Below are 23073 nucleotides of genomic sequence, written 5' to 3'. Positions count from 1 at the left end.
AATGTAGAAACATGTTAAAAAATAGGGAGCTGTTGTCTTTTAAAATCAGTGAGTGCTGAAGTCTTTTGGTTTAAAATCTTTCAGTATGTCTAAAATGAATGAAGAAAGTGTGTATAAATAGTACCAATAAAACTAAGCCCTTCATAAACTCAGAGTAATGTGTATTTTCCATGTTTTGGCTGAATTACCTGAAACTTCACGTAGATTTATCCTTGTCAGTTCTTCTGAAATCACATTTAATAGAGATGTTCTTTTCATATGTGATCTGTAAACAGATATTTTGTTTATTTCTACTGCAGGAAGTGTCAATTCCCCCACTTTTTTCCTCTCTTCCTTTGCGTTCTTTTCTTCCTTCTTCTGATTTAAGCCTGGTGGCGATATGTTATAGTTAAATTATCAGAGAGGGAGAGGGATGGTGGTGTCCTCTACCTCGTTGTTAAAAAGTCTATATTTTTGTTTTCTGCAGAGTACTAAGAGCAAGATAAATGAGCAGGGTATTGCCATCCTTTATCACGGTCAGAATGATAAATGACATGTCCTGGAAAGTTTAAAGATGTGTAAGAATGCAAATCCTTGGCCTACAAGGATGTGTGGTTGAAAGTGCTGATCCAGCTAGGAGTTAGGTACATCCTTAAATCTAAGCACAAGCATTGCTTCCATTGGTGCATACCTGGCACCACACTGAGTAGCATAAGAAAAGCTCTTTCTGTGAAAGGAGTTTGATTTGTTTTAGTGGCTTGAAGTAGGATAAGGAAATGAGCCTTTTCCTATCCCCTGGAAGAGTAGTCTGAGAGTAGTTGCTCTTCTGTGCTACTGTTCTTGACTCTATGGTGTGAACTGTTGTAGATGGAAACCCTAATGGTTTGGTGTTTGCTGCCTCACAGATGCATCCATCCACTTCTCCTCCTTGCTTTTCACACTCTGCCCATGTCTGCTAACCATGAGCAGAAGAACAGCTTGCATGTAGTAGCTAATAACACCTTGTCTGTAGCACAGCACCTTGGCCTAGAAGGGTGGAAGCGTTAGAAGAGACAGAGGATGTTACATGGGAGTGCATAGCTTTTCCTCCCTTGTGAACAGGGAAATATGTAGAAATTTTCAATCATGTACAATTCAACTTCTTTCCCTCCTGTCCAATGTAAAAAGCCTTTGGACTGAAACTCTACACTGGCTTGTTCTCCACCAGCCTGAGAAAGAAATCTCTTGGAAAAGTGGCTAAAGGAGGCTAGCTGGTTTTTTTCTGGCTGCTGATGGCCGTGTGCAGCAGGCAGAGGGGTCTAAATCTTCAGCATCTTCATTAACAACTTGGACACAGCACTCAAAGGAATACTGGGTAGGTTTGCTGATGACACTAAATTGGGAGGAGTTGTCAATTCCCTCGAGGGCAGAGAGGCCCTGCAGAGAGACCTAAACAAATTAGAGAGATGGGCAATCTCTCACCAACCCTATGACGTTTAACAAGGCAAGTGCTGGATTCTGCTCCTGGGATGGAGCAACTCTGGTTGTGTGTACAGACTAGGGAAGGAAAGGCTGGAGAGCAACGCTATGGAAAGGTACCCGGGGGTCCTGGTCAATGGCAAGTTGATTATGAGTCAGCAGTGCCCTGGCAGTCAGGAGGGCCAGCCATGTCCTGGGGGGCATCAGGCAAAGCATTGCCAGCCGGTCCAGGGAGGTGATTGTCCTGCACTGCTCTGCACTGCTGCGGCCTCAGCTTGCATATTGTGTGCAGTTTTGGGCACCGCCATATAAAAAAGACATTTAGCTCTTAGAGAGTGTCCAAAGGAGGGCCACGAGGATGGTGCAGGGTCTGGAGGCAAAGCCGTATGAGGGGCAGCTGAGGTCACTTGGTTTGTTCAGCCTGGAGGAGACTGAGGGGAAACCTCACTGCGGTCTTCAACATCCTCACGAGGGGAAGCAGAGGGGTGGGTACTGATCTCTTCACTCATGTGACCAGTGACAGGACTCGAGGAAATGGCAGGAAGCTGAGTTGAGGGAGGTTTGGGTTGGATATTAGGAAAAGATTTTTCACACAGAGGGTGGTTGGGCACCGGAACAGGCTCCCCAGGGAAGTGGTCACAGCACCAAGCCTGCCTGAGTTCAAGAAGCATTTGGACAACACTGGTTGGGCACACGGTGTGATTCTTGGGGTGTCCTGTGCAGGGCCAGGAGTGGGACTTAATGATACTGATGAGTCTCTTCCAACTCAGCACATTCTGTGATTCTGTGATCTTTTCTCTATCTGGGTCTTTTCCTGGTTGTCCTTTAGTGGAAGGCTCTGTTTTTAATTTCCCTGTCTGGTCTTTTTTGTTCTCTACAGCAGTCTTTGAAGGTTACACATTCCTCTGCTGTATATCTTTTGTCCAAGTGCGACATCTTTCTGTTCTCTATTCTCTTCCTACTTGTTTCTTCTCTTCTTTCCCTTTATTTTAGTCCTATGTTCTCTTTATTCTTTTGGGTTGTTTTTGTTTAGGTTTGAGAAGAGACACACCTGAGTTTAAGTATAGTTGGCTATTTGGACTTAACTTGGAAGTTTTCCTTACAAATGCTAAGTAAGCAAATGGCTCAGTAATTTGCCCCTTCATTTCTTAAAGCTTTTTCCAGTGACAGCTGAAAAGTTTCCCTAACTTTTCCCATCCTGCACGCAGCTTTTGTTGCCATTTGATAATCCTGGGCACCAAAGCTTTCTTTGTCATACCTGTGAGAGGCTGTGCTGCACAGTTCTTACATCCGAACCAACTGATGTTTCCCTTTTCCATTGTAAAATATTTCAGCTTTTCCTTTCAAAACACGCATGCAAGTGTCCTCCTCCCCTCTGGCCTTTGACTCTGCCTTATAAAACTGAAACAGAGATCTAGGTAATCACTGACAGCAGGACTTCTCTGCCCAGTTGCATCCAGAAGCCCCTTCTTCAGCTACTAGATGTTCTGAGGGCCACGTGTGAGTAAAAAGGGGCCAAGGGGCATTTTGATGTTAAGCAAGGATTTCTTGGTTCTTGTGTGGAGATGGCGTATATGGAGCCTGGGATTAAAGGTGAGAGGCGTAAGAGTTTATTTGATAACAGAAGGGGGTTTTTTTGTATTTTTGAAAAAGTGGGTTTTGCACTATCCAGCTTACTTGCCTAAGTTCAACTGAGAAAATGTAATTTTCAGTAAAAATGGTTCATTTTTCTGTTGCAAAGATTTCTTTGTAATGGTGTTAATTGCCTTTCCATCTTTTTACTCTTTTACCTTAACAATTTGATTATGCATGTATTTTTGCTCTCTAGAGATGGTGGGTGCCATACAATCTCTGTTATAAACTGTTATCATGTAATTAGCAGGGAAAGATGTCTCTCAAGTCTGATCTCCTGGCTTCTTTGTTGCTCAAGAAGCAAAGAGGAGCTGAATTACTGGGTTTGAGTCCTTGACTGCAAGTCCTTGTTGTGTAAATTTGACATAGGTGACTTCTGTTTCAGAGAACCATCTCTTTCTTCACTTTGGAGCTTTGTAGATGTTAGGACCATGCTTTAATGACTGCAAGGAATTCTAATGAGTTTCCTGGTTGTGCTCTATGTACCCCTTGTATGAAGTGGGCTTGCACACAGATCTTCCTTATTTATCTAGTTATGCTCTCAGATAGTTTTTTAAAGATTCCTCTTACAAAGTCTTACAGCTAACAACTGAAAAATAAGCTTTGCTCTCCCTTCTCAGCTTCCTGTCTTCTAAACCAGCCTGTTTGGGATGTTTCTGCTACATTCTTCTCAAAGCCATGCTGAGAGATTTTAATTTCTTTTGGTGATAAAATTTCACCCATTATGTTTTAGGGCCAAATTTTGCACACTGTTCTGTGAATAACACTTCCCTGCAGTGGTGTACTAGTGTGACTGTGTTTTGTTCTAGGAGTGGTACCCAACTGAGAGTTTAGACCCTGATTTCTTTTTTTAACTCAGACTCATTTGCAGTTTTAAACTGTATGTGAATTTTGAATCACTGGTGACCAATGAAATATTTAGGCACAGTCTTTGGAAATGCCTTGAAGATATTTGAAACCATCTGCCTCTGTCCCTTCTTTTGTCCCAGGGGAAAAAACCCTCTTTAGTTTGGGTGTAGGGGCTTCAGAAGGGAAGTGCTTTGTATTGTCAATGATTCCCTGCATGTGATGGGGTTTTGCATTTGCTCGTGGCAAGCAGACAGTCAAATGTAGTTACAGAATTATCACAGTCCATTGCATGGGACATTCACTGGTTAGCCTTTGATGAGCTGGAAATGAGTGAGCTGTGAATTGCTTTGTGTCATACTTTGCTGTTGTTTTCCCCTCTCCTGGCTGGCCACCTGTAATGTAAATTGAGTGCAATGTTGGTGGTTTGTGAATTGAAATCCCTTTGCACTGGAAGATTAGCTTCCCCAGCAGATGAGCCTTTCATCTGTACCTATAAGGACAAAAAGCCCTCTCCAGAAAGGTGTGTGACAGCACTTTCATGACCTCTTTTTTGCACTGACTCAACAATATCGTAAACTCACCTTTGTGAGCCAAACCAGACTCAGGCTGTTCCTGCTGTTGTCATTTATTTCAATTTCTATTTCAATATTTTCCTGCTTACCTTTCACAACGGATGGGAGGAGTGAAGGGAGGGAAGAGAAGGAGGGGTGAAAAGTAAAAAGGTGCACAAAGATTAATATGCTGTGTAATTTCCTCTTTTAGAAGGAGGGGAGAGACACACCTGGGAAAATAGGTTATCAGACCTCTAAGCATATATGAAATACTCTGCTTTCTAATAGACACTGTGGTGTTACATCGAGGCAGTCACTTACTCAGCACTAAAACTATATGACCAGATTAATTTTGAGAAGAAATGATGTGGTTTTCTCTGTGTCTCCATTTTTACTGCCCTTAGATAAGTTAGGGCCCTTGGTGCTTATCACTTTTTAATGATTTGTTCTTACCTCTGCTCCTTGCTTCTGGCTGTTTGTTCTTTACTACTTAGGTTGTTACTCATGTTCATGTAGAGACTGGAGAGTTAATAGAAAATGAAGATTGGAGTTGCTCTCACCTTCCCCCTTCTCCTGTAAGGTTGCCTGGGACAGCTCCATGCACATTTATATATGGCTTTGCAGCTTCTTGGCTTCTGAGTGTGTTATAGTTGTATCAAAGTATAAAACTAAAGCTGAGAAGCTTATTCATATCAATTTCTTTGGATTTATAAAGCCACTGATTAGTCGTCTTTTAATGTGGGTATAAACTTAGGAGAAAAATGTAGTCTCTGTCTTACTTTTATATGAATTTTGCAACAGTCATATGTATTACATACCTGTATATATATACTCAGCACAGAGGTCAAAAATCAAGCTATTATACTCAAAGATCTCTAGTTCTTGCTTAATTTATGTGCATGTCTTGTCACACTGGAACACTGTTAGGTACATGCTTATTTTTAAGCGTTAAATATATTCAAACAAATTAGAGAAGAGGGTTTTTATTTATGTATATTTTGGTTTTCAGTTTGGTGCATTTCATCACTTCAATGGTAAAAAAATGGTGGTTATTTTGTGTCCCTTGGCAAGATGGTTGTTTTCTAGTCAGTCCCCAGCCCCTGACTTGGGTGCTTTCTCCTTTTGCATACTTGCTGCATTAATACAGGTGCAGATTTGGGTCTTTCTAGTTGCAAGAGAAGCTTTCTGTGGCTGTAGCTTTAATCCCTTTGCCTGGAAAGATGGTTTGGCTACCTCAGCAGATTGTTCCTGTCAGCCTCCAGGATAGATTATAAGCGCATCATTCTGCCATAGAAAGGGTGAAGCTGGATGAGCCAAAGTGGGAAGATTCTGCCTGTGATGATAAATGTCCTCTATCTCTGACCCCTCCAGACCTGGAATGGGTCTCACTGCCTATGGCCAATATATATGTATATTTTAGTCTTGTCTTTTCTTTAAGGTCACAAGAACCTTCCTCTTTGAGGATGATGGGTATGACAGCACGTATGTCCTTACTATGGCTCATCTTGGGAATGCTTTGCAAATGAGAGGGTTCAGACCTGCTCAGCCTTGCCTGTGCTTGGGTAGTGCTGCAGGACTCTCATAATGGCTAGGTGGCTTCTGCAGGGAAAGGCTGCATCAGCAGCAGTGCCAGCAGAAGCCTGGAGGTAGAAAAGCACATTCCAATGTAGGAAGCTATCTGGAGAGCCCTTGATGTCTTGAAATACAGTGTAAAGTAGCTGAAAGACTACTCTATTCTTGGCTTTGCAAATATCAGCACGTGGATCCAAAGCTGTACAAAATGAATGAGGGCAGATGTTTCTAACTGGAGCTGTTTTAAGCAGCAGTTGGTTTATCAGGCTGATGTTGCTCTTCTCTCAGTGACAGGTTACACTTCAGTTATTTGAAGAGATTCTCATTGTGAAATACTTGACTCAGCATTTGATGCAACAGAGGCAGCAGATCTTGTCAGTAGGAAGGAGGGGAACAGAAATGAGCTGCTGTGGCAGGCTTGGGTAAGAAACCTCCCATCAACAAAGGTCCACCACTGAATAGCAGCTGTGTCAGTAGTTTTGCAGATGTTCCTCTTCCAACAGATACGTTTTGTATTTTCTCTGAAACTTTAACCTTCTTGCATGTATTAAATGTCATATCAGCTATTTCTGGGGGTGTTATAACCTCCACACGCGTGGGGTCACAAGGAGGGTAGTAGGGAAATGATGCATTGATTTATTGGTGGGATCAATTAACCACCTTATTTTTTATTACGATTCCAATAAGTATATCAGCATGTTAATACAAACAAACAAACAAACAAAAACAAAAAGCCGACCTCAAATCAGGCTTGAAGCTCTTCCTCTCCCTGCTGTGCCCCTGATAAATATGCCTAGATTCAATAATCCTTCCATGAATTTTCAAACTGACAAGGGCATGAAGAAGTTCTTCCCAGCTATTGAACTGTAAATTGTTGCATATGGCACCTGGAGGAGTTGGAATGGGTTTGTACAAGTAATTCAGTGTATTCATCACACTTTCTCTAATGCATGCAGTGGTTCACATTGAAGCTGAGAAAGATGATTCATATTGCTTTCTTCTCTCCCCCCTGTCAGTAGCAGCAGTAGCCCTCAGAGCAACATTTGAAACAGTAAATGCCTGAAATGCCTGGCCCACAGCCACATGTTACTACTTCTCTGCTGGGCCTTCTGATGGTACTGTAATCAGATGAGGGACAAGATAGGAACTGTTCTTTTCCATGGGGAAAATCAGACTGGGGTATTTAATAAAAAAAAAAATTTAATTACATATTTAAGTTGGCCAGCAAATATTTTTCAGTCCTATGGCCTATGCTGTCAGAAAACACCCCTTTTTTTTTTTACCTCCCATCTAAGTTATCTTATATGATTTGTGAGACTTTATGCTCTATTCTGAATTTTCATGTGAATATTAGCACCCCCAGGATATGCTCCCCACCCGGAACATGGACTTTTTGAGTTCCCTTAGCATCAGTCTAAGTGGTTACACTAGGGGAGGGGTATCCTGTGATACTGTGCTCCTATCAGTTGTTAATATTTGTGTTAATATTGTTACTGTCATATGAGTAGGCTTGGGTTGTATGGTGGCTGCATCCCTTTAAAATGTGAGGATGTGGAGTACAGGTGCGTCTGAAGGGGGTGTTGGAGGTAAAACAATCTGTTTGCAATTATGAGACTCAAAATGGCAGTAAACCTCTTTATTTCCCCTGATTTGATTTAGGTTCTCCTTTAGCTTGACTCTGAACTATATTCCTGTCATGCTGCTGTTCTAGCTACCTCCGGGCGTTTGTCAGAGACTGGCTAATTGAAGCACACACTCCGGCTTGGATCGAAATTGCTGTTTTGATTAAAATTGTAGACGCTACTGCTGCTTCCTTGTGGAGTTCTTTCTGTGAAGTACTAGGACTTTGGTTTGTAGGTTTTGGTTCTCCAAGGTTTTTAGGAAAGCACGAAGGCTCTGAATGTAGCAAAAAGTGGAAGGTTAGGGCAAAGGCAGCATCAGGGAACAATCCTATCACAGAATCATGGAATATTCTGAGTTGGAAGGGACCCACAAAGATCACTGAAGTTCTCAACAGTTCTGGAAAAACTGCATCCCACTTCCAAACCAGTTGCATAATCCCGTGAATGCAGTGAAATTCTTGGTCATCTTAAGCCCTATCCTTCAGATACTTCCACACAGTTTTTATATATTCAGGCCATAGATCTAAGTGCCTGACAGTCCCTAAAATGCAAGTTTTGTGTTTCTGTTATGTCTCTTCTTTTGCATACCTTGGCACCCTTACGATGTTCACATTCAAGGGTGTTTTTCCTTTCAACAGGTGTATTTTGCTGTGATATTAATATCTTAATTTCCTAAGACATCTGTGAGACTTGCTGGTTTTGACTACCCTGTTTGTCTCAACAGAGAGGAAGAAGGGGTTCTCTTCCTTTTCCTCCAGCCTTCTCAGGACAAGTCCATGCTGGCAGGACCTCCAGCTTCAGGCTAAGTTGTGGCCATGGGGGACTTAGCCAGATATGCAGGAGGCTCTGTGGCCCTTTGCATGGCAACTGTGGTGGGAATAGAAGATGGGAGGAAGGTGTGTTGGGAGCAGAGTTTGTCAGGCTTATAGCTGCTACTCCAGCAGTTTTTTTCAGAGCAACAGTGACAGAGCTGATAACTTATTCCTCTCTATTTTTTATCATGTTTACACTGTCACCTGTAGTCATGGAGGCTGGCTCCTATCTTCAGCCCTGGAGCCCATGGAGATGAATACAGCCTTGGAGTACACAAGAGGGTTTGATTGTTGGTGGATTTTTACCAGGAAGCTGTTGCTGTCCTTGTGGCTTCTGGTGTGACGCATTCTACCCAGATACCTTTGACAATTTCAGTCTTTTCCTCTGTAAAATGGGAGATGTGTTTGTTCAGATGAGGTTTTGGTGATAAAGGCTTCATATTAAGGTGTCGTCCGAGAGAGGGCAGATGATCTTCTGCCGCCTAGGCAAAAACAGTTAACAAGTAATGGCTGTGGGAAGCACCAGGGTGAGGCCATGAGCCATACCCAGGGATCTCACAGGCAATGTCTTACCCTTGGTTTCTCATGTCAGTCTAGGTGAACATCATTTACTTACCAAGCTGCTCTTAGGAGCATGAATTATCTCAGACTCCTTTATAGACACATTGGCACTAATTACATTTGCAGGTCTGCAGTTGGCAAAGCTGTAGGAGAGGGAATTGGTTTATCTCTGTCACCCTGCTGACCTGTCACTACTGATGACAAAATGGGAACTTGAAAGAGCTCAAGTGACACCTGGCTTGAGTCAGAACAGCTACTGAAGCCGTCTCCTGCCTTGGGAATGAGCAGGTGACTCTCCCACGCCATTCCTCTGCACACACATTGCATACAGTGGCAGGAGCAGCCTGGTATCTCCCTGCAGTGCTGCTAGGTAGTTCCTAGCGGGGATGGAGGGGTTATTAGAGTGAATAGTTTAGTATGACAAAATCACATAGCAAGCAAGCATATATTTTATATGTAAAAAATATGCACATATCTGTGGAGGAGAATAAATATCTCTAAATTTCAGGTTGATGTTGAGATGTAACCTCTGTGTGTGTGTGTGTGTGTGTGTGTGTGCAAAACATGTTTGATCATACTTATGCCTTTGTAAACCTAAGATTTTTTTAAAACTTGTGCCCTACATCTCTTAAGCCTGGAAGAATATTATGCTTAACACAGTTGAGCAAAGTGACGTTTGGCCATTGAGATACTCTTCCAAAAATACCTTTTTCCCTGTCAAAGTATATTCTTGCTTAGGAATTTTCAATATTTCGCTGAAGTCCTGGTCCTTTTGACATGAGTTTTAATGTTAGCTTTTGCAGAATCAAAATGTCATCCTCTGTGTGTGGAGTCTCAGTCTTGGTGTCCAGATACCAATTGCTTCCTTTGTCTCCTTTTGTACTTATCAGTACAAAGACTTTTTTGTTAGTTGAAGCATGAAATTTTTTTGTGCTCTCAAACTGAGATGCACTTGTGGTTCAAAAGCACTGCAGGAAGAACAATTTCTTACAGAGTGTCCTGGGACTATAAATAATAAATGCTGTGACTCAGAGTGATGCAGGCAACATACATGTGCAAGGTAAAGATTCAGTAAATAATGATTTACCTGCGCTTTGTCAGCTCTAAACCAAGAGGGATCTATTCAGACTTCTTTGCTAGCTTGATGAGTTTTGTTTGTGCTGTACTGCCTTTTAGGAGTTCTAAAACATGAACTCTATTTCTTTTGTGGTGCTGTTTCTGAAGGCCCTTTATGAGAGGTATTAAATATTTATCAAACCCTTAGTTCTGAGCCAAGACCTCCTATTCAGACCTCACTGACTTGCAGTAGGTGCTGACTGTGAAGAGCTTGGAACTGCCACACTTAGTGCCTTATGGTGCAGTAGTAATGGACAGTTATTATTTCAGAGTTGTTGGAATTATTTGATTATGCTGTGTGTGTGTGTTCCACTTTAATGATGTAGTTTTGTACTTTGTGGTGTGGCAGATTGACAACAGGACCCTCTTCAGGACTGGGATTAAATTATCCAACTCTATGTGATGTGATAAATTGTACCTGTGAAATCTATGCATATAACTCATTCCATTGGTAGGGAAGAAGCGTATTCATAGATAGAGGACCAGGCTCTGTATGTTGTCCTTTCTTCCCCACTAAAATACACACCAGACATGGCGTGTCCTGGTTATCAAGGGTCCCATGGACACAGCCGAAAGTCTGTAGAGTCAGTGGAAAGGTTTCTGTTAGCAGCAGTGGTAGGTCATGCAGTGGAGCTTTCTGAAGTGCAGAAAACACAAAGTCAAGATGTGTTTTCTCAAGTGAAGTCAGCTACAAATCTAACTCCACTCCTTGACTTTCAAAATTCAGAGGAAAAACATCAGACTTGTTCCACATGAGGCAGCACCTTTGTATTCAGAGGGGCTAGGGGCCAGTGAGATGGTCTAAAAAGAGAAGTGTGTCTCTGGATATCCTTAGTCCTAACAGGACAGGGTGGAGACACTGGGCAGGTTCTCTTCTATTTGCTCTTTTTTAATTATTTATTTCCCCCAGACAGCTGTGACTGACCAGTGTCCCTTTGAGATCCTCTCAGGACAGGCACAGGGTCATGCTGTAGTTCAAAGTCCACCTTAAGTGGGTGGAAAGAGGTGTTACAGAACTTTTCCTCTTTTTTTCATCCTTCTTATTTCACCTGTTAGGTTTCACTTTAAGGGAAAAATCCTCACAGATAGTCAACAAGATGTGTCCTGCAAATATACAGTCAACACATTTACAGAGAGCCTTGTATGTTTGCCTGTGATCTGTTTGCAAGTATATCCCTGAGGCTGGAATTTCCCTTCTGTGTTCAGTGATGTGACTTCCTGCCACGAAGCCTTTGGTGAATGCTGTGGGCAAAGCTGGGTTATCATGCCCATGTAGATCCTGCTGTGGGATTACGACTGGAAATGTTCCCGGTGAGTACTGTCTGATTTGCCGTCTTCAAGAAGCTGCTCAGTCCCCCCAGGTTCAAGCTCTGCTGAGAAGATTGGTGTAAGACACTTTCACCTCCATGACCTTCAGCTTGTGTGCAGTAAGAGACTTTCATAAGCTTCAGGATCATTTCTGTGCCTTCATACTTAAGAATTACTTGTTTCCACCGAAAAAGATAACTTTATTTTGAAAATACTGTTCCCTGGATCTCTGAAGGAGGGCAGTCACAGCCAGGTTCAATGCCAAGCCGTTTGCTGACCGTCACAGCTGGGAAATTGCTTCCCTGGTGCCAAGGGAATTGCTAGAAAGCATGACAAAAGGCTTTCACGTCCTTTAGCAAGGGGCTTTTTTTTTTTTCCCCTTTCTCTCCTATTGTTTTCTTCTTTCGTGTGATGTGTTTGGAGTAACAGTAGCATTAATGATACTCAAAAGCAGGATTTCTAAAATGCATGTGTGTGTGCGCGTCCCCTCCCCAAACCAGTTTGCCGCCTGTCTCCCAAGACACGCTCGGCTCCGTGAAGCAGCGCGGCGGTGTTTGTTTCAGTGTGGCTGCCCGTTGGGGATTTGCGGGAATACTGCAGCAAATCATCCTGCATGCAAGGCTGACCTCTGGGAGGCTAACAAATTGAGGTGAGCCAGCTGGAGCGATAGGACACTGCCGGCGGACAGAGCATGCTCAGACCTGGGGGAGAAAGGTAGCTCAGGCTGCAGATGGTGCGCGGGTTACGGTGCCGAGAGCCGATAGAAAGGATTTTGCCTTTTTCTTTGTGGTGGTGAGGAAAGAAGAGGACTGGAGAGTGTTCGTTCCCCTGCAAAGCATAGCCTTAAGGTGTCTTCTTTTTTTATTTCTCCTGTGAAAGAGAGGCACTGGATAGCCTTTCCTGTTATTTAGCAACACCAGGTATGCGTGCATGTGCTGGAAACACTGATCTACCAGTGATAGTAGTTCCAAGACTAGAGAGGTTGCAGATGCTCTGAATTACTGCATTTCTTTGCTGGGTGTCATTGTAACTGTGCTCTGTTTGCTGTGCTGATCACATACGGCTCTGAATTCAGTTTTGCTGGCAGTCCTGGCTGCAGTGTACTTCGGGAGGGGGGGAGGTTAGCATGTTTTTGATGATATCTCCTTGCTCCCCCCTCCCCGCAACTTCACACTGAGTCTCTCCTCTGTGCCTGTGCACATGTGGGAAGGGAGGCAGTAGTTCATTTGTAATCCCAGGTCTTTGTAGTCCCTCTTTGTTTGACTAGTGGTTTGCTGTATCGTTTTAAAAACAAAAGTCTCATGGGGAGAACATCTGTGAGCTGGACCAAATTCTGTAGGTTTTCAGAAATGTGTTTTTTATTGGACAGGTGCTGCTATGGGATTACTTTTTTTTTACCATCCCCTAAAAGCATGCTAATGTAGAGCTTGTGGTAACCAAGGAGGGATTTTCAATGTTCTTATTGGCTGTGCTGTGCTCCCAACAATTTTGGCTCCTGTTTAGAATTTGCAGCACGCAGGAGCAATCTTGGGCACCATGCTGATGGGAAGCAGGGAGAGCTCAGGCTGTAAATGCTTCTAAGCACCAGTCCCAGTATCAAAATAACACAGGTACTCTGCCCGTTGGAGAACAGAGAAAGAAAGGATAGATAAAATACAGAGAAAAACAAATGGCAGCTAGAGCACAGAGGCACAGTTGGAGTGGCTGAAGCTCATCTTGTTCAGTACTTTGGGATTTTACATCATATTCTTTTAAACTCACTTTTGCAGCATTGGTAAATTTTCCCTTCTGCCACCCTCACTCCGTCTTTACTTCAGGCAGACCACTGAAGTAAGATAAAGCTGCTGCTCTCTGACACCTCTTTTTCTGACAAAGGTATCTTGCTTACAGACTAAAAGCAAGAGACCAGGCAAAACAAGAGATTTTTTACTCTTATGACAGAGCTGTTAATGCCAGTATAACCTGATAGGTTTCAATGGGATTCTCGGGTGAACAAAGATCAGCTGGAATGAACTGTCTGTTAAGCTTTCCCTTCTGTCTAGCTGTGGTTATTTGGAGTAACTCAGGTTTTCATCTTTAGGCTTGGGACTGCCAGAACGTGGAGAAGACTTGAGGGCTGAGAGAAGTACCTTTTTTGTTTTTTAAAATTTTTTTAATGTTTTTTAGCTCATTTTTCTTACATCTCTTGCCTCAGGCTTGTTTATCAGAAATGTGTCTTATCTAGGGGAATTTTCTGGAGATTAGGTTAGTTTTTTCTGAGGGAAGGTTTTCATTCTCCATGTCATTATGGGTGGAGGAGAGAACTTGAAAATGTGGACCTTAAAAGCCCCAAAAGTATTCTTTTTAGATTTGTACTTTTAGCTCAGTTTTGTGGCTTACTTCTGTGCTTTGACTGCTTAGTGCTGGAATTTTTTTTTAACCTGTTATTTTGTAGATCAAGACAGCAGTATCAACAAATATTAAATCAATGGTCACTAGTCAAAAAGAAAATCAGGTTGGACCTCCTTCTGTCCCAGCTGTCACAGACTCTGAAATTTAATGGAAGAAAGCTTAGGTTTTCTATCCATAAGTGCAGCCTGTAGGTGTCCTGTAGCGACCAGCATTGTCCTGTTCCTACTGAAGGTATGTTTGCAGTAGGGACCATTGCACAGAGCCTCAATCTCCTTGGCTGCAGTCTCGTTTAGAAAGATTTACAGTTTTGCTTTCTATTCCTCACTTACGCTCAACCATAAAAGCTGGAGATAGACCGAATTTTTATCACAACTGTCTATAGATAAGGTTTTTGTAAGACTTTTTTTAATATATTGTAATATTTGATTTTATTTTTTCTGAATAAGGCTCTATTTTTTAAATTCTATTTGAGACTACATAGTTAAGATATTCTTATTTTTTTGTATCTCCTCTTTGTATCAGGCTTCATTAATGATATTTTTATCTTTAACTGCTGGGTTTGTTCCCTTCAGGAATCTGCTCTTTTCCTGTTTAAAAAGTCAGCACTTCTACACTTGACTGCTTTTTACAAAGAAAATGTTCCAGTATATCAGTCATTCAGTGTACCATCCTTTCTTTAATGTGCTATGTACTGTGAAAGATATATGTATCTCATTAAATAAATACAGTGAATAAGATGGTAACAGCTTTTGGGGCTGTGGGGATTGACTTGCTTGTAGTTCTGCGGGAATCTGTGACAGAGATGAGAATAAAAGCAAATTCTTGGCTGCCAAATCCTAACTCCCCCTCCTTCCAATCGGGAAAGTTGCCTTCTAGCAACTTCAGCTTTGAGTATGAATGAAGTAGGTATTTAAAATTGCATGTGTTATATACATTGCATCCTTAGCTAAGCCTCTTGCATCAGGGATGGGAGAAAGAACAGAAGACATTTTGCAGGGGAAGTGTGAAATGCCATGTTTGCACGCCTTTCTTTTCCTGTACTGGTCCTGGAAAGCCAGTCTAGCTAGAGATGGATCTGGGGGTAGGGAGCGCTGGTGGGGAAAATATCCTTGAGGAGGGAATATCTCCTCCCACCCCTCCCACTGTGTTGCCATAACAAGAAGAAGGTCAGGACTCCCTGTGCATTTCCTGCCCATGTGGCTCTGGCTCAGCTCCTTCCCTGTCCTGTGGCAAAGGCATAACTCTTCCAGTTATGCTGCATTTCTGGGAACTGTGGAGATGGTTCTGTTTGGACACCATGGCCACAGCTGGCAGGCTGTGCCTGGGAGCTGGTCAGCTGGGCCAAACCCAAGTCGGCCTATGAGAGGAGGCATTTCTCTGCACAGAGTGGTGATGCTCTCTGGAAGTGTGTATCCTTCATGGGGTTTCTCTTCCATTTTGTGAAGCTTTTTAGCCTGCAGTATCTCTGGAAAACTGAACATTGCCTTGAAAATGCTTGGGCATTGTTAACAAAAGCTTGTCAAAACATGAATAGACAAAACCAGCACTTTTCATTCTGTTAATACCTGCAGGACTAGGTGATCCTTCTTTAGGTACACTGTTCACCCTGGTCACCCTTGGCTTTTTCCTTTGGGGATTTTATTAATGTATGTTTATGTCTTTTTTTGTGGCTGTTTTTTTATTTTGCAGGCTTTGTAGCTTTTCTCTCTATTTCTTATCTAGATTGTAATTTTTAAAATGGAGAAGAGATTTGGAACGTTGTCCATCATATTAATAGCTTCAATGATTCATCCTACTGTAGCTTCACAATTAAAAAAAGAACAACAGACCTCATCTCTTAAATGAATCCAAACAGTCCTTTATGCCAACTGCCTATTAGTAGAAATTCCCCTCTCATCCCACCCACTCTGATCTCCTAGACATGGTAACGAGAGATGAAGAGCCACATCTCCATCTCTGTTTCCTATTGCTTTCCCACTTCCTGAGGATGTTTAAAACATCAGATGACCAGTAGGTAACAGGCAGAAGGTGCTACTGTGTCCAAACTTGTATGAGAGTACCACGGACCTGCAAGATGCTGGAGGTCTGTGCCAGAAGTGCCTGCTGAACACACCAGATGCACGTTCCTGAAGGCTTTATGTGCTCACCAGCAGTCAGTGCTAGTTAGAGAGGCGGTAGCTGGGCTGAGAGGATGAAACTGTGATACTTTTGCTAAGTGAGTGGAGGTGGAGGAAGAGAATGGGGTAAATTCCTCATGCCTGTGAACTCTTTTGGAAAAGAGTAAAGACGAGCTGACCAAAATAGAGTCCCTCCCACAGGCTCTTCGCCTCTGGAGCGGCATCCATTGTGGCTGAGCTGCAAGCCTCAGGACATGCTCTCATTTCCATTGCATAGTGAGCCACCCCTACGCCAGTGTTTTTGTTGAACTCCCTGTCTCTGATTGTAAGTCTGCTGCCCCACTGTCCTGTCAGCATCGCTGCCTCTTCTTCCTCTTTCTCTCACTCCTGCTCCTCCCCTGCAGCCCACTCCTCTCAGGAGTGTTCAAGAGCATGTCCCATCCCCTCCCATGGGGCGTCATTGCCCTCTGCCAGCTTGGCAGCGAGAAGCTCTGCACAGCTTTTATGTGCACGTCTCTTCTGGCTAGGCTCTGGTCTGTCAGCTGTCGTGTCTCCTGGTGCTGAAGGATGGTGCTTTAGCATTTCAAAGCAGAGAGTAAAAAAATGTCAGTCCATGCAATTTCCTTGGTAACTGGGACATATTGCTCACATGGAGCAAAGCCGTGGTTATCCTATGTCACTGGGAAGCAAGAGGGCCAATGAGTGTGGTGGGGTGGGGAGGAGGTAGTTCGTGGGCAGCTGGGGGTGTGACTGGCCTAGATGCTGACCTATATGTAGAAAGAAACAGCACAGAGCACTCTGCTCTTACAGAGGGTAGCAGTGTGTCCAGCGTGCCACTTCTGCAAGTGCTTTCCAGTTCTTAAGATGTTCTCCAATGACGCTGTGGGAGGGGAGTGACAGGTGTCTAGACCCATTTTGTCAGGGAGCTTTAGTAATGAAGGTTTCTTTTATCATGAAGCAGCTCTCTTTAGGTGGAAGACTAAATACTTCTACCTATTCCACAGTTACCTGCTGCCTCCTGGGAAAGTTTCCCATCCCAGGACTGCTGCTGCTCACAGTTCCTAACAGCTGATCCCAGCTTGGGGGACTGAGGAACCTGGGGACATGGAGAATGATTGCTTGCCTTTACCCCCTTGGTGCAGCCTCTCCTGGGTAAAAGCAAACAGTGGGATTGTTTGTTACTATTTATGTTCTGTCATTCCCTGAAGGACCAAAAATTTTAGTTCTCGAAGGTCTGTTTTTACTGAAAGTGTCAGATTGAAAAAAAGGTGGTTGATAAAATGTGGGAAACAGGCAAAGAATTAAGACAGTTCCCTGAGTACCTGTGAAATTCTCCTCTCATTTCTGCCTGCGACATCCCTTCCTGTCCACATCCCCTTGCTTACTTTCATCAAAAGCAGCTTTCAGCTAAGCAGCATGAACCAGGATTTAGGAACTGGCAATGAGGAGCAGAAATGAAGATGGATTACTTCAGCATTGCTAGCATTTAACAACTATCCCTGACACCTGGTTGGCTAAAGCACATGCACTCACTTCAGCTAAGTGCAGGGAAGTGAAAGAGCTGCAGTGAGGAAAGAGGTGGAACAGGGCCTTGCACATGATTTTTGTTAAAAAGCTGAGTTGTTCATTCTTAGCCATTTAGTGGGTATGGCTGTAGCAGATTCTGAAATGAAAATTGCTAACCTCTGAACATTGGCCACATCCATCAGGCTGCATCTCTGAAGTGCCTCTTATGCCCTTCCCTTGGGGGTGGAGAGGAGAGAACAAATCAGTCAGGGGTGAAACATTAGAAGAGGATATTTTCAAGAAGGCCTGTTTGGCTCAACGGGTTTGTAATGGTCGGCAGAGCTCTCCATCACCAAAATACCTATGAAATATAGGTGGTATCAGTGGTGGTTTTATGGACTGTGGGCTTCTGATGCCTTTGAAACACCCACACATACACACTCATCTCACCATAATGGAATAATAAAAGAGGCCATGTGGTTTTCCCCCCTCTGCCAAGTTCTTGCAACTTGCATTGACTCCATTGAACTTGTAGTGCTTTGTTCTTCTGACCCTCAGTATTAACTTTAACAATGCCCACAGACTGGCCTTCATTTGAAGTGTGTGCTTGCAGCAGAGGACTTGCTTGTTAAAGGTGTCCTTCATTTACTGACTAGCAGGCTTTGCATGTGGCTGCTGGGGCTCGGTCCTTTTCTCAATGGTGCTGCTGAAGTCATTTAAAGCTGTGCACACAAGATGAGAGGTTTGTAGTGGAGAGGTTATGTAGAGAGAGGGATGATATCGTTAGACATCTTTCAAAGACAGTGAAGAAGTAAAATGAAAGTCTGGTACCAACAAAATAACTTAAGATCTGTCTCCATCAATTTTTATTTTTTTTTCTGAAAATTGGTTTGATGGCATTAGCAGAGCCTGAGTGATGTACCTCTGTCCCAAGTGAGTTTCCATTCAAGGCTGTCCATGGAACAATTGTGGTTGAGTTGCAAAGCCATCAGGAGCAGTAGTTGACAGAGAAGGACAGATGACAGCCATCATTTGTCTCTGCAGGATATCTTTGGTCCCTGGGACAAGACCAGATTTAAATCGATGTGGTTGAAACAAAGGCTAAGTGTTAGGAAAGGGTTTATGACAGTCCTTCCATGCCTCTATCGAGACTGGCTGAAGAGATGAATGAGTACTAAGAATGAGATAGAGAAGCATCTTTGGGGAGTGGTTTATGGAGAACTGATCCTGCCTTGGTAATTAGATGTCCACTGTGGGTCCCTTCCCATTTTCTTTTCTATAGTTGAAATCAAAACAACACCATTTTTAATTTGCTGCTTGCTTTTAGGGAGGCAGTTTTTCAGACCACTTGCCAGAGGAGGTGGACTTCATTTCTGTTTCATTTGAGTAGCTAGAGCTGCTCTGAAATTGAAATGAATTTGTTGCTCAGATCCCCAGAGACCACCTCTTGAATTTGCTTGGCTTACAGCTAGCACTTGTTTCTTTGGCATTATTCAGGCTCCCACATCCCTTCAGTTCTTCATGGATCCTGCAGGCTGTTGGGATCTTACAAGCTGTAGGAATCCCTTATGACTTCATTGAATTCCATAAACGATTCTCCATTCAATTCCAACTTGCAGGATCAAGCTTTTAGGCTGCAGCATCTCTTTTCTAAAGAAGTCCCTTGGCAGGAGAGGTTTAGGTGTTTGCTTTGGTCCCAAATATGTCTGGCTGACTTCCTCCACTCTGCCATATAAGAAGCATCTCTCAGTTAAAATGCTAAGGGTTGCTTGGGATGTCAGAACGTGTGCTCAAGACATTGCTTTTTCCCCCTCCCTGCAAACTTACAACAAAGGAAGTTTAAAATTGCTACCTTTAAAAACAGCAGCTAGAAACAGTCTAAACGGGTGTATACCAATAGAAATTTCCCTTCCTGAAGTTCCCTGTGAGGCATTGGTGCAATTATTTACAGCCTGACTAGCAGTGAATCTTGATGCATAATGAATATTGGAGCCCATAAATACTGTAGGTGAATCAATACCTCAATTGAAGTTCACAGTTGAAAATATAATCAGTACTCTGATATAAGCCAGTAGTGTTTCTACAAAGAAAGAAAACAGAGGCAGGATCTCTCTAACAAAAAAATAAACAGGGAGGCTATGGAGCAGCACAGAAAAGGTTCTCAGGTTGGGGGTAGGAAAATGCCAACACTGAAACCCTTCAAATGTATTAGCTTATCATTTGTATAAGAGTTGGCTGCTGCAGGTCAGACTCTCACTAAATGAAGGTTTGATTACTTTAATGACATATCGGTTCCTCACATAAAGACCAGAGCTCTCCTCTCTCCCATGCCAGTATTTCTTTTGGAAGATGATGGCAGTTCCTAGCCTTTGATCCTGGATTGCAGCCAAAGAAATGCCCAAATGACTTGGGAGTTTCCCACAGGGCAGCCCATAGACCTGCAAGTCCTCCCCCAACCCCCTAATAAAATTAAATTGAATGTGATGTTCATTGGTTCACATTCCACGTTAGAGTATTGTGAAATCTGTACTTGGCAATACTCCTTGTATTATTATTGTCTGCAAAGTGAAGGTGAGAGGCACCGTTGAGCATTTGCAGCTGTACAAAAAGCCCGTGGCAGATCAAGAGGAGGAGCTTGGTCTCCCAACCCCTCTGCGAGTGACCCAGTGATTGCAGTGCTCTCTTTCCTCTCACTGTGGGAGTGGTCTGCAAAAACCAGCTGAGCCCAAGTCCCAGAGTACATACTGGTTTTTTCTGACTGATCTTCACAGATTTTTCATCCTAAACTCTTTTACATTTTCTTTTCCAAAAGCATAGAAATGAAAATAAGAGAGGAAGCCTTCCTGTAGAGCAACTCCCAGTTCTATTTGCTTTTTTTTTTTCTTACAGTTTTGGGTTAAGCTTTGGCACTTTTTCCTTTTTTCCCTTCATTCCCTGGTAGAGGGGAAAATTACTGAAAAAAGCCTAAACTCTCTTGAATAGTCCATAAAATGTGATTTATGATGGAGCTGTAAATCGGATGTTTAAATGGTTCCCTTCTTGTTTTATTTTCCACAGGTCTTTGCCCTCACCATGTCAAGGAATGTTAATGATGTGTTCCCTCTCCATTGCCTTCCCCACCTGTCATCCTGCTAGGATCTAACTACAGAATGAACATAGCAGCTGTGTTTAATGCCCTACTCGTGTCCGTCCTCGCTGCTGTGCTGTGGAAATACATCAAACTGCGCGAGCATGCCTCCATGGTGGAAGAGGAGTTGGTCCTCACGCGCCAGTCCCAGGAACTTTCTGAGGTTCAGATTGACTACCACGCAGCTCTCCAGGCACTGGTGGAGAACGGTACCAGGATGGTGTGCACTGGCAGGATGCACACTGACCGCATCTGCCGCTTTGAGTCCCTCTGCTACTCTACCGAGGCCGAGGAGTTTGTCTACTTTCACAGCAACTCCTCGGTTATGCTGCCCAACCTGGGCTCACGGAGGTTCCAGCCAGCTCTGCTCGACCTCTCCTCTGTGGAAGATCACAACACCCAGTACTTCAACTTTGTGGAGCTGCCAGCTGCTGCACTGAAATTTATGCCAAAGCCAGTCTTTGTGCCTGATGTGGCGCTGATCGCCAACAGGTTCAACCCAGACAACCTGATGCACGTCTTTCATGATGACCTCCTGCCAATTTATTACACCATGCAGCAGTTCTCTGATTTAGATCTGGAGGCACGGCTCTTCTTCATGGAAGGGTGGAGTGAAGGTGTTCACTTTGACCTCTACAAGTTACTGAGTAACAAGCAGCCGCTCCTCAGGGAGGAGCTTAAAACCCTGGGCAGGCTCCTCTGCTTTACCAAATCGTATGTGGGACTGTCCAAAATCACCACCTGGTACCAGTATGGATTTGTCCAGCCACAAGGGCCAAAGGCTAACATCTTGGTTTCTGGTAATGAGATCAGGCAGTTTACCAAATTCATGATGCAGAAACTGAACATCAGCTTGGAGGAAAGCTCTGGTGAGGAGTACATTGTGGTGTTCAGTCGAACAATCAACAGACTTATCCTAAATGAGGCAGAACTAATCCTGGCTCTTGCTCAGGAGTTTCAGATGAAAACCATTTCCGTCTCTCTGGAGGAGCATTCGTTCTCTGACATCGTCCGGCTGATCAGCAACGCGTCCATGCTGCTCAGCATGCACGGGGCACAGTTAGTCATGTCACTCTTCCTGCCAAGAGGTGCCACAGTGGTGGAGCTCTTTCCATATGCTATCAATCCCGAACACTATACCCCTTACAAAACCCTGGCAACCCTTCCTGGCATGGACCTGCAGTACATTGCCTGGCAGAACACTGACAGGGAAGACACAGTTACCTACCCGGACAGGCCTTGGGATCAGGGTGGCATTGCTCATCTGGACAAGGCTGAGCAAGAGCGCATCATTAAGAGCACAGAGGTGCCACGGCACCTCTGCTGCCGCAACCCCGAGTGGCTGTTCCGTGCCTACCAGGACACAAAGGTGAACATCCCATCTCTAATCCACACAATTAGGCAGACTGTGAAGTCTAAGCCTGGACCCAAGAAGCAGAAATGGTCTGGTAGCCTCTACCCTGGCAAAGTGAGGGATGCCAAGTGTCAGGCCTCTGTCCAGGGCACAAGTGAAGCTAAACTTGCTGTGTCCTGGCAGATCCCCTGGAATCTGAGGTATCTCAAGGTCAGAGAAGTGAAATACGAAGTGTGGATACAAGAGCAAGGGGAGAACACTTACATGCCTTATATATTGTCCCATCAGAATCACACCTTCTCAGAAAACATTAAGCCCTTCACGATATACCTGGTGTGGATACGCTGCATCTTCAACAAAAATCTCCTGGGACCTTTTGCAAATGTGCTCTTGTGTAGTACATAACCTGCTGCACTACCTGTACAGCTCTAACCTGCTCTCCACTCCATCTGTGGTTTAAAACTTCTCGTCTTGTAGTTTGTAGAGGGCTGAAGAGGACTAGACTGTACCAGTGCCTAAGTGTCTATTTTATTGCACTCCATGTGTATTCTTTAGATGGTATTTATTTCCAGTAAGTGTTTAAAAAAAAAAAAAGAGAAACCTCTGTGTTCTTCAGAGTAACTTCCAGAGGTTAAATTACATGCTGAATACGTGTAATTGAAAACAGAATGGAAGTGAATTGTGTGTACCTTGGTCGTGATTTAAATTTGTTCCTATTGTGTGGTGACTATTTAAGCACAGCATTGAACTGCAGTTAATTCCATGGCTAAGTGGGCAATTCTCATCAGCTTTTTCGTTGTAAGTTATTTTTTTCAAGAACTCTGACTGTAACTTTGAGTTCAAGATTTGGTACTGGAGCCTTCATTAAACTACTGTAAACCTCCTCGATGTTTTATTTGCATTTTATTATTTGTCAAAGTGTTACTGTGATAGATTTATCTGTTGTTGTGGTAAAATGTGTATATGTGTAGCTTTTTATTTTCCATATCCTGGTTAAAGAGAATGAGACTACAGTGTCAACTTCATGTTTAAAATCAGATTTTACTGCACTCCTATTGCAAAAGGCTGGAGTAGGAGATAGAAGTAGAAGGGGTGGCCTAGATAAAATAATCTGCTGT

The 23073-nt window shown here is 43.4% G+C and overlaps 1 protein-coding gene across 13 annotated transcripts in view; it reads left to right on the top strand.

Annotated features, from left to right (window-relative positions):
- The window catches only part of POMGNT2 (protein O-linked mannose N-acetylglucosaminyltransferase 2 (beta 1,4-)), a 31542-nt gene extending 8704 nt beyond the window's left edge, over positions 1-22838 (top strand). For 6 of the 13 annotated variants that reach the window (XM_051789007.1, XM_051789005.1, XM_051789002.1 and 3 more), the window contains one exon: positions 20532-22838. In XM_051789007.1, the coding sequence (XP_051644967.1) occupies positions 20624-22360 (1737 nt within the window). In that variant the 5' untranslated portion in view covers positions 20532-20623 and the 3' untranslated portion in view covers positions 22361-22838. The other 7 variants (XM_051788997.1, XM_051789001.1, XM_051788996.1 and 4 more) reach the window with 7 other exon arrangements.
- The last annotated feature ends 235 nt before the right edge of the window (positions 22839-23073 follow it).

Source organism: Manacus candei, unplaced genomic scaffold (assembly GCF_025592945.1).
Source record: "Manacus candei isolate 608988 ecotype Guabito, Panama unplaced genomic scaffold, ASM2559294v1 h1tg000026l, whole genome shotgun sequence".
Classification (NCBI taxonomy): Eukaryota; Metazoa; Chordata; class Aves; order Passeriformes; family Pipridae; genus Manacus; species Manacus candei.
The sequence above is the reverse complement of the archived record's forward strand: the minus strand, read 5'-3'. Positions and strand labels throughout refer to the sequence as shown.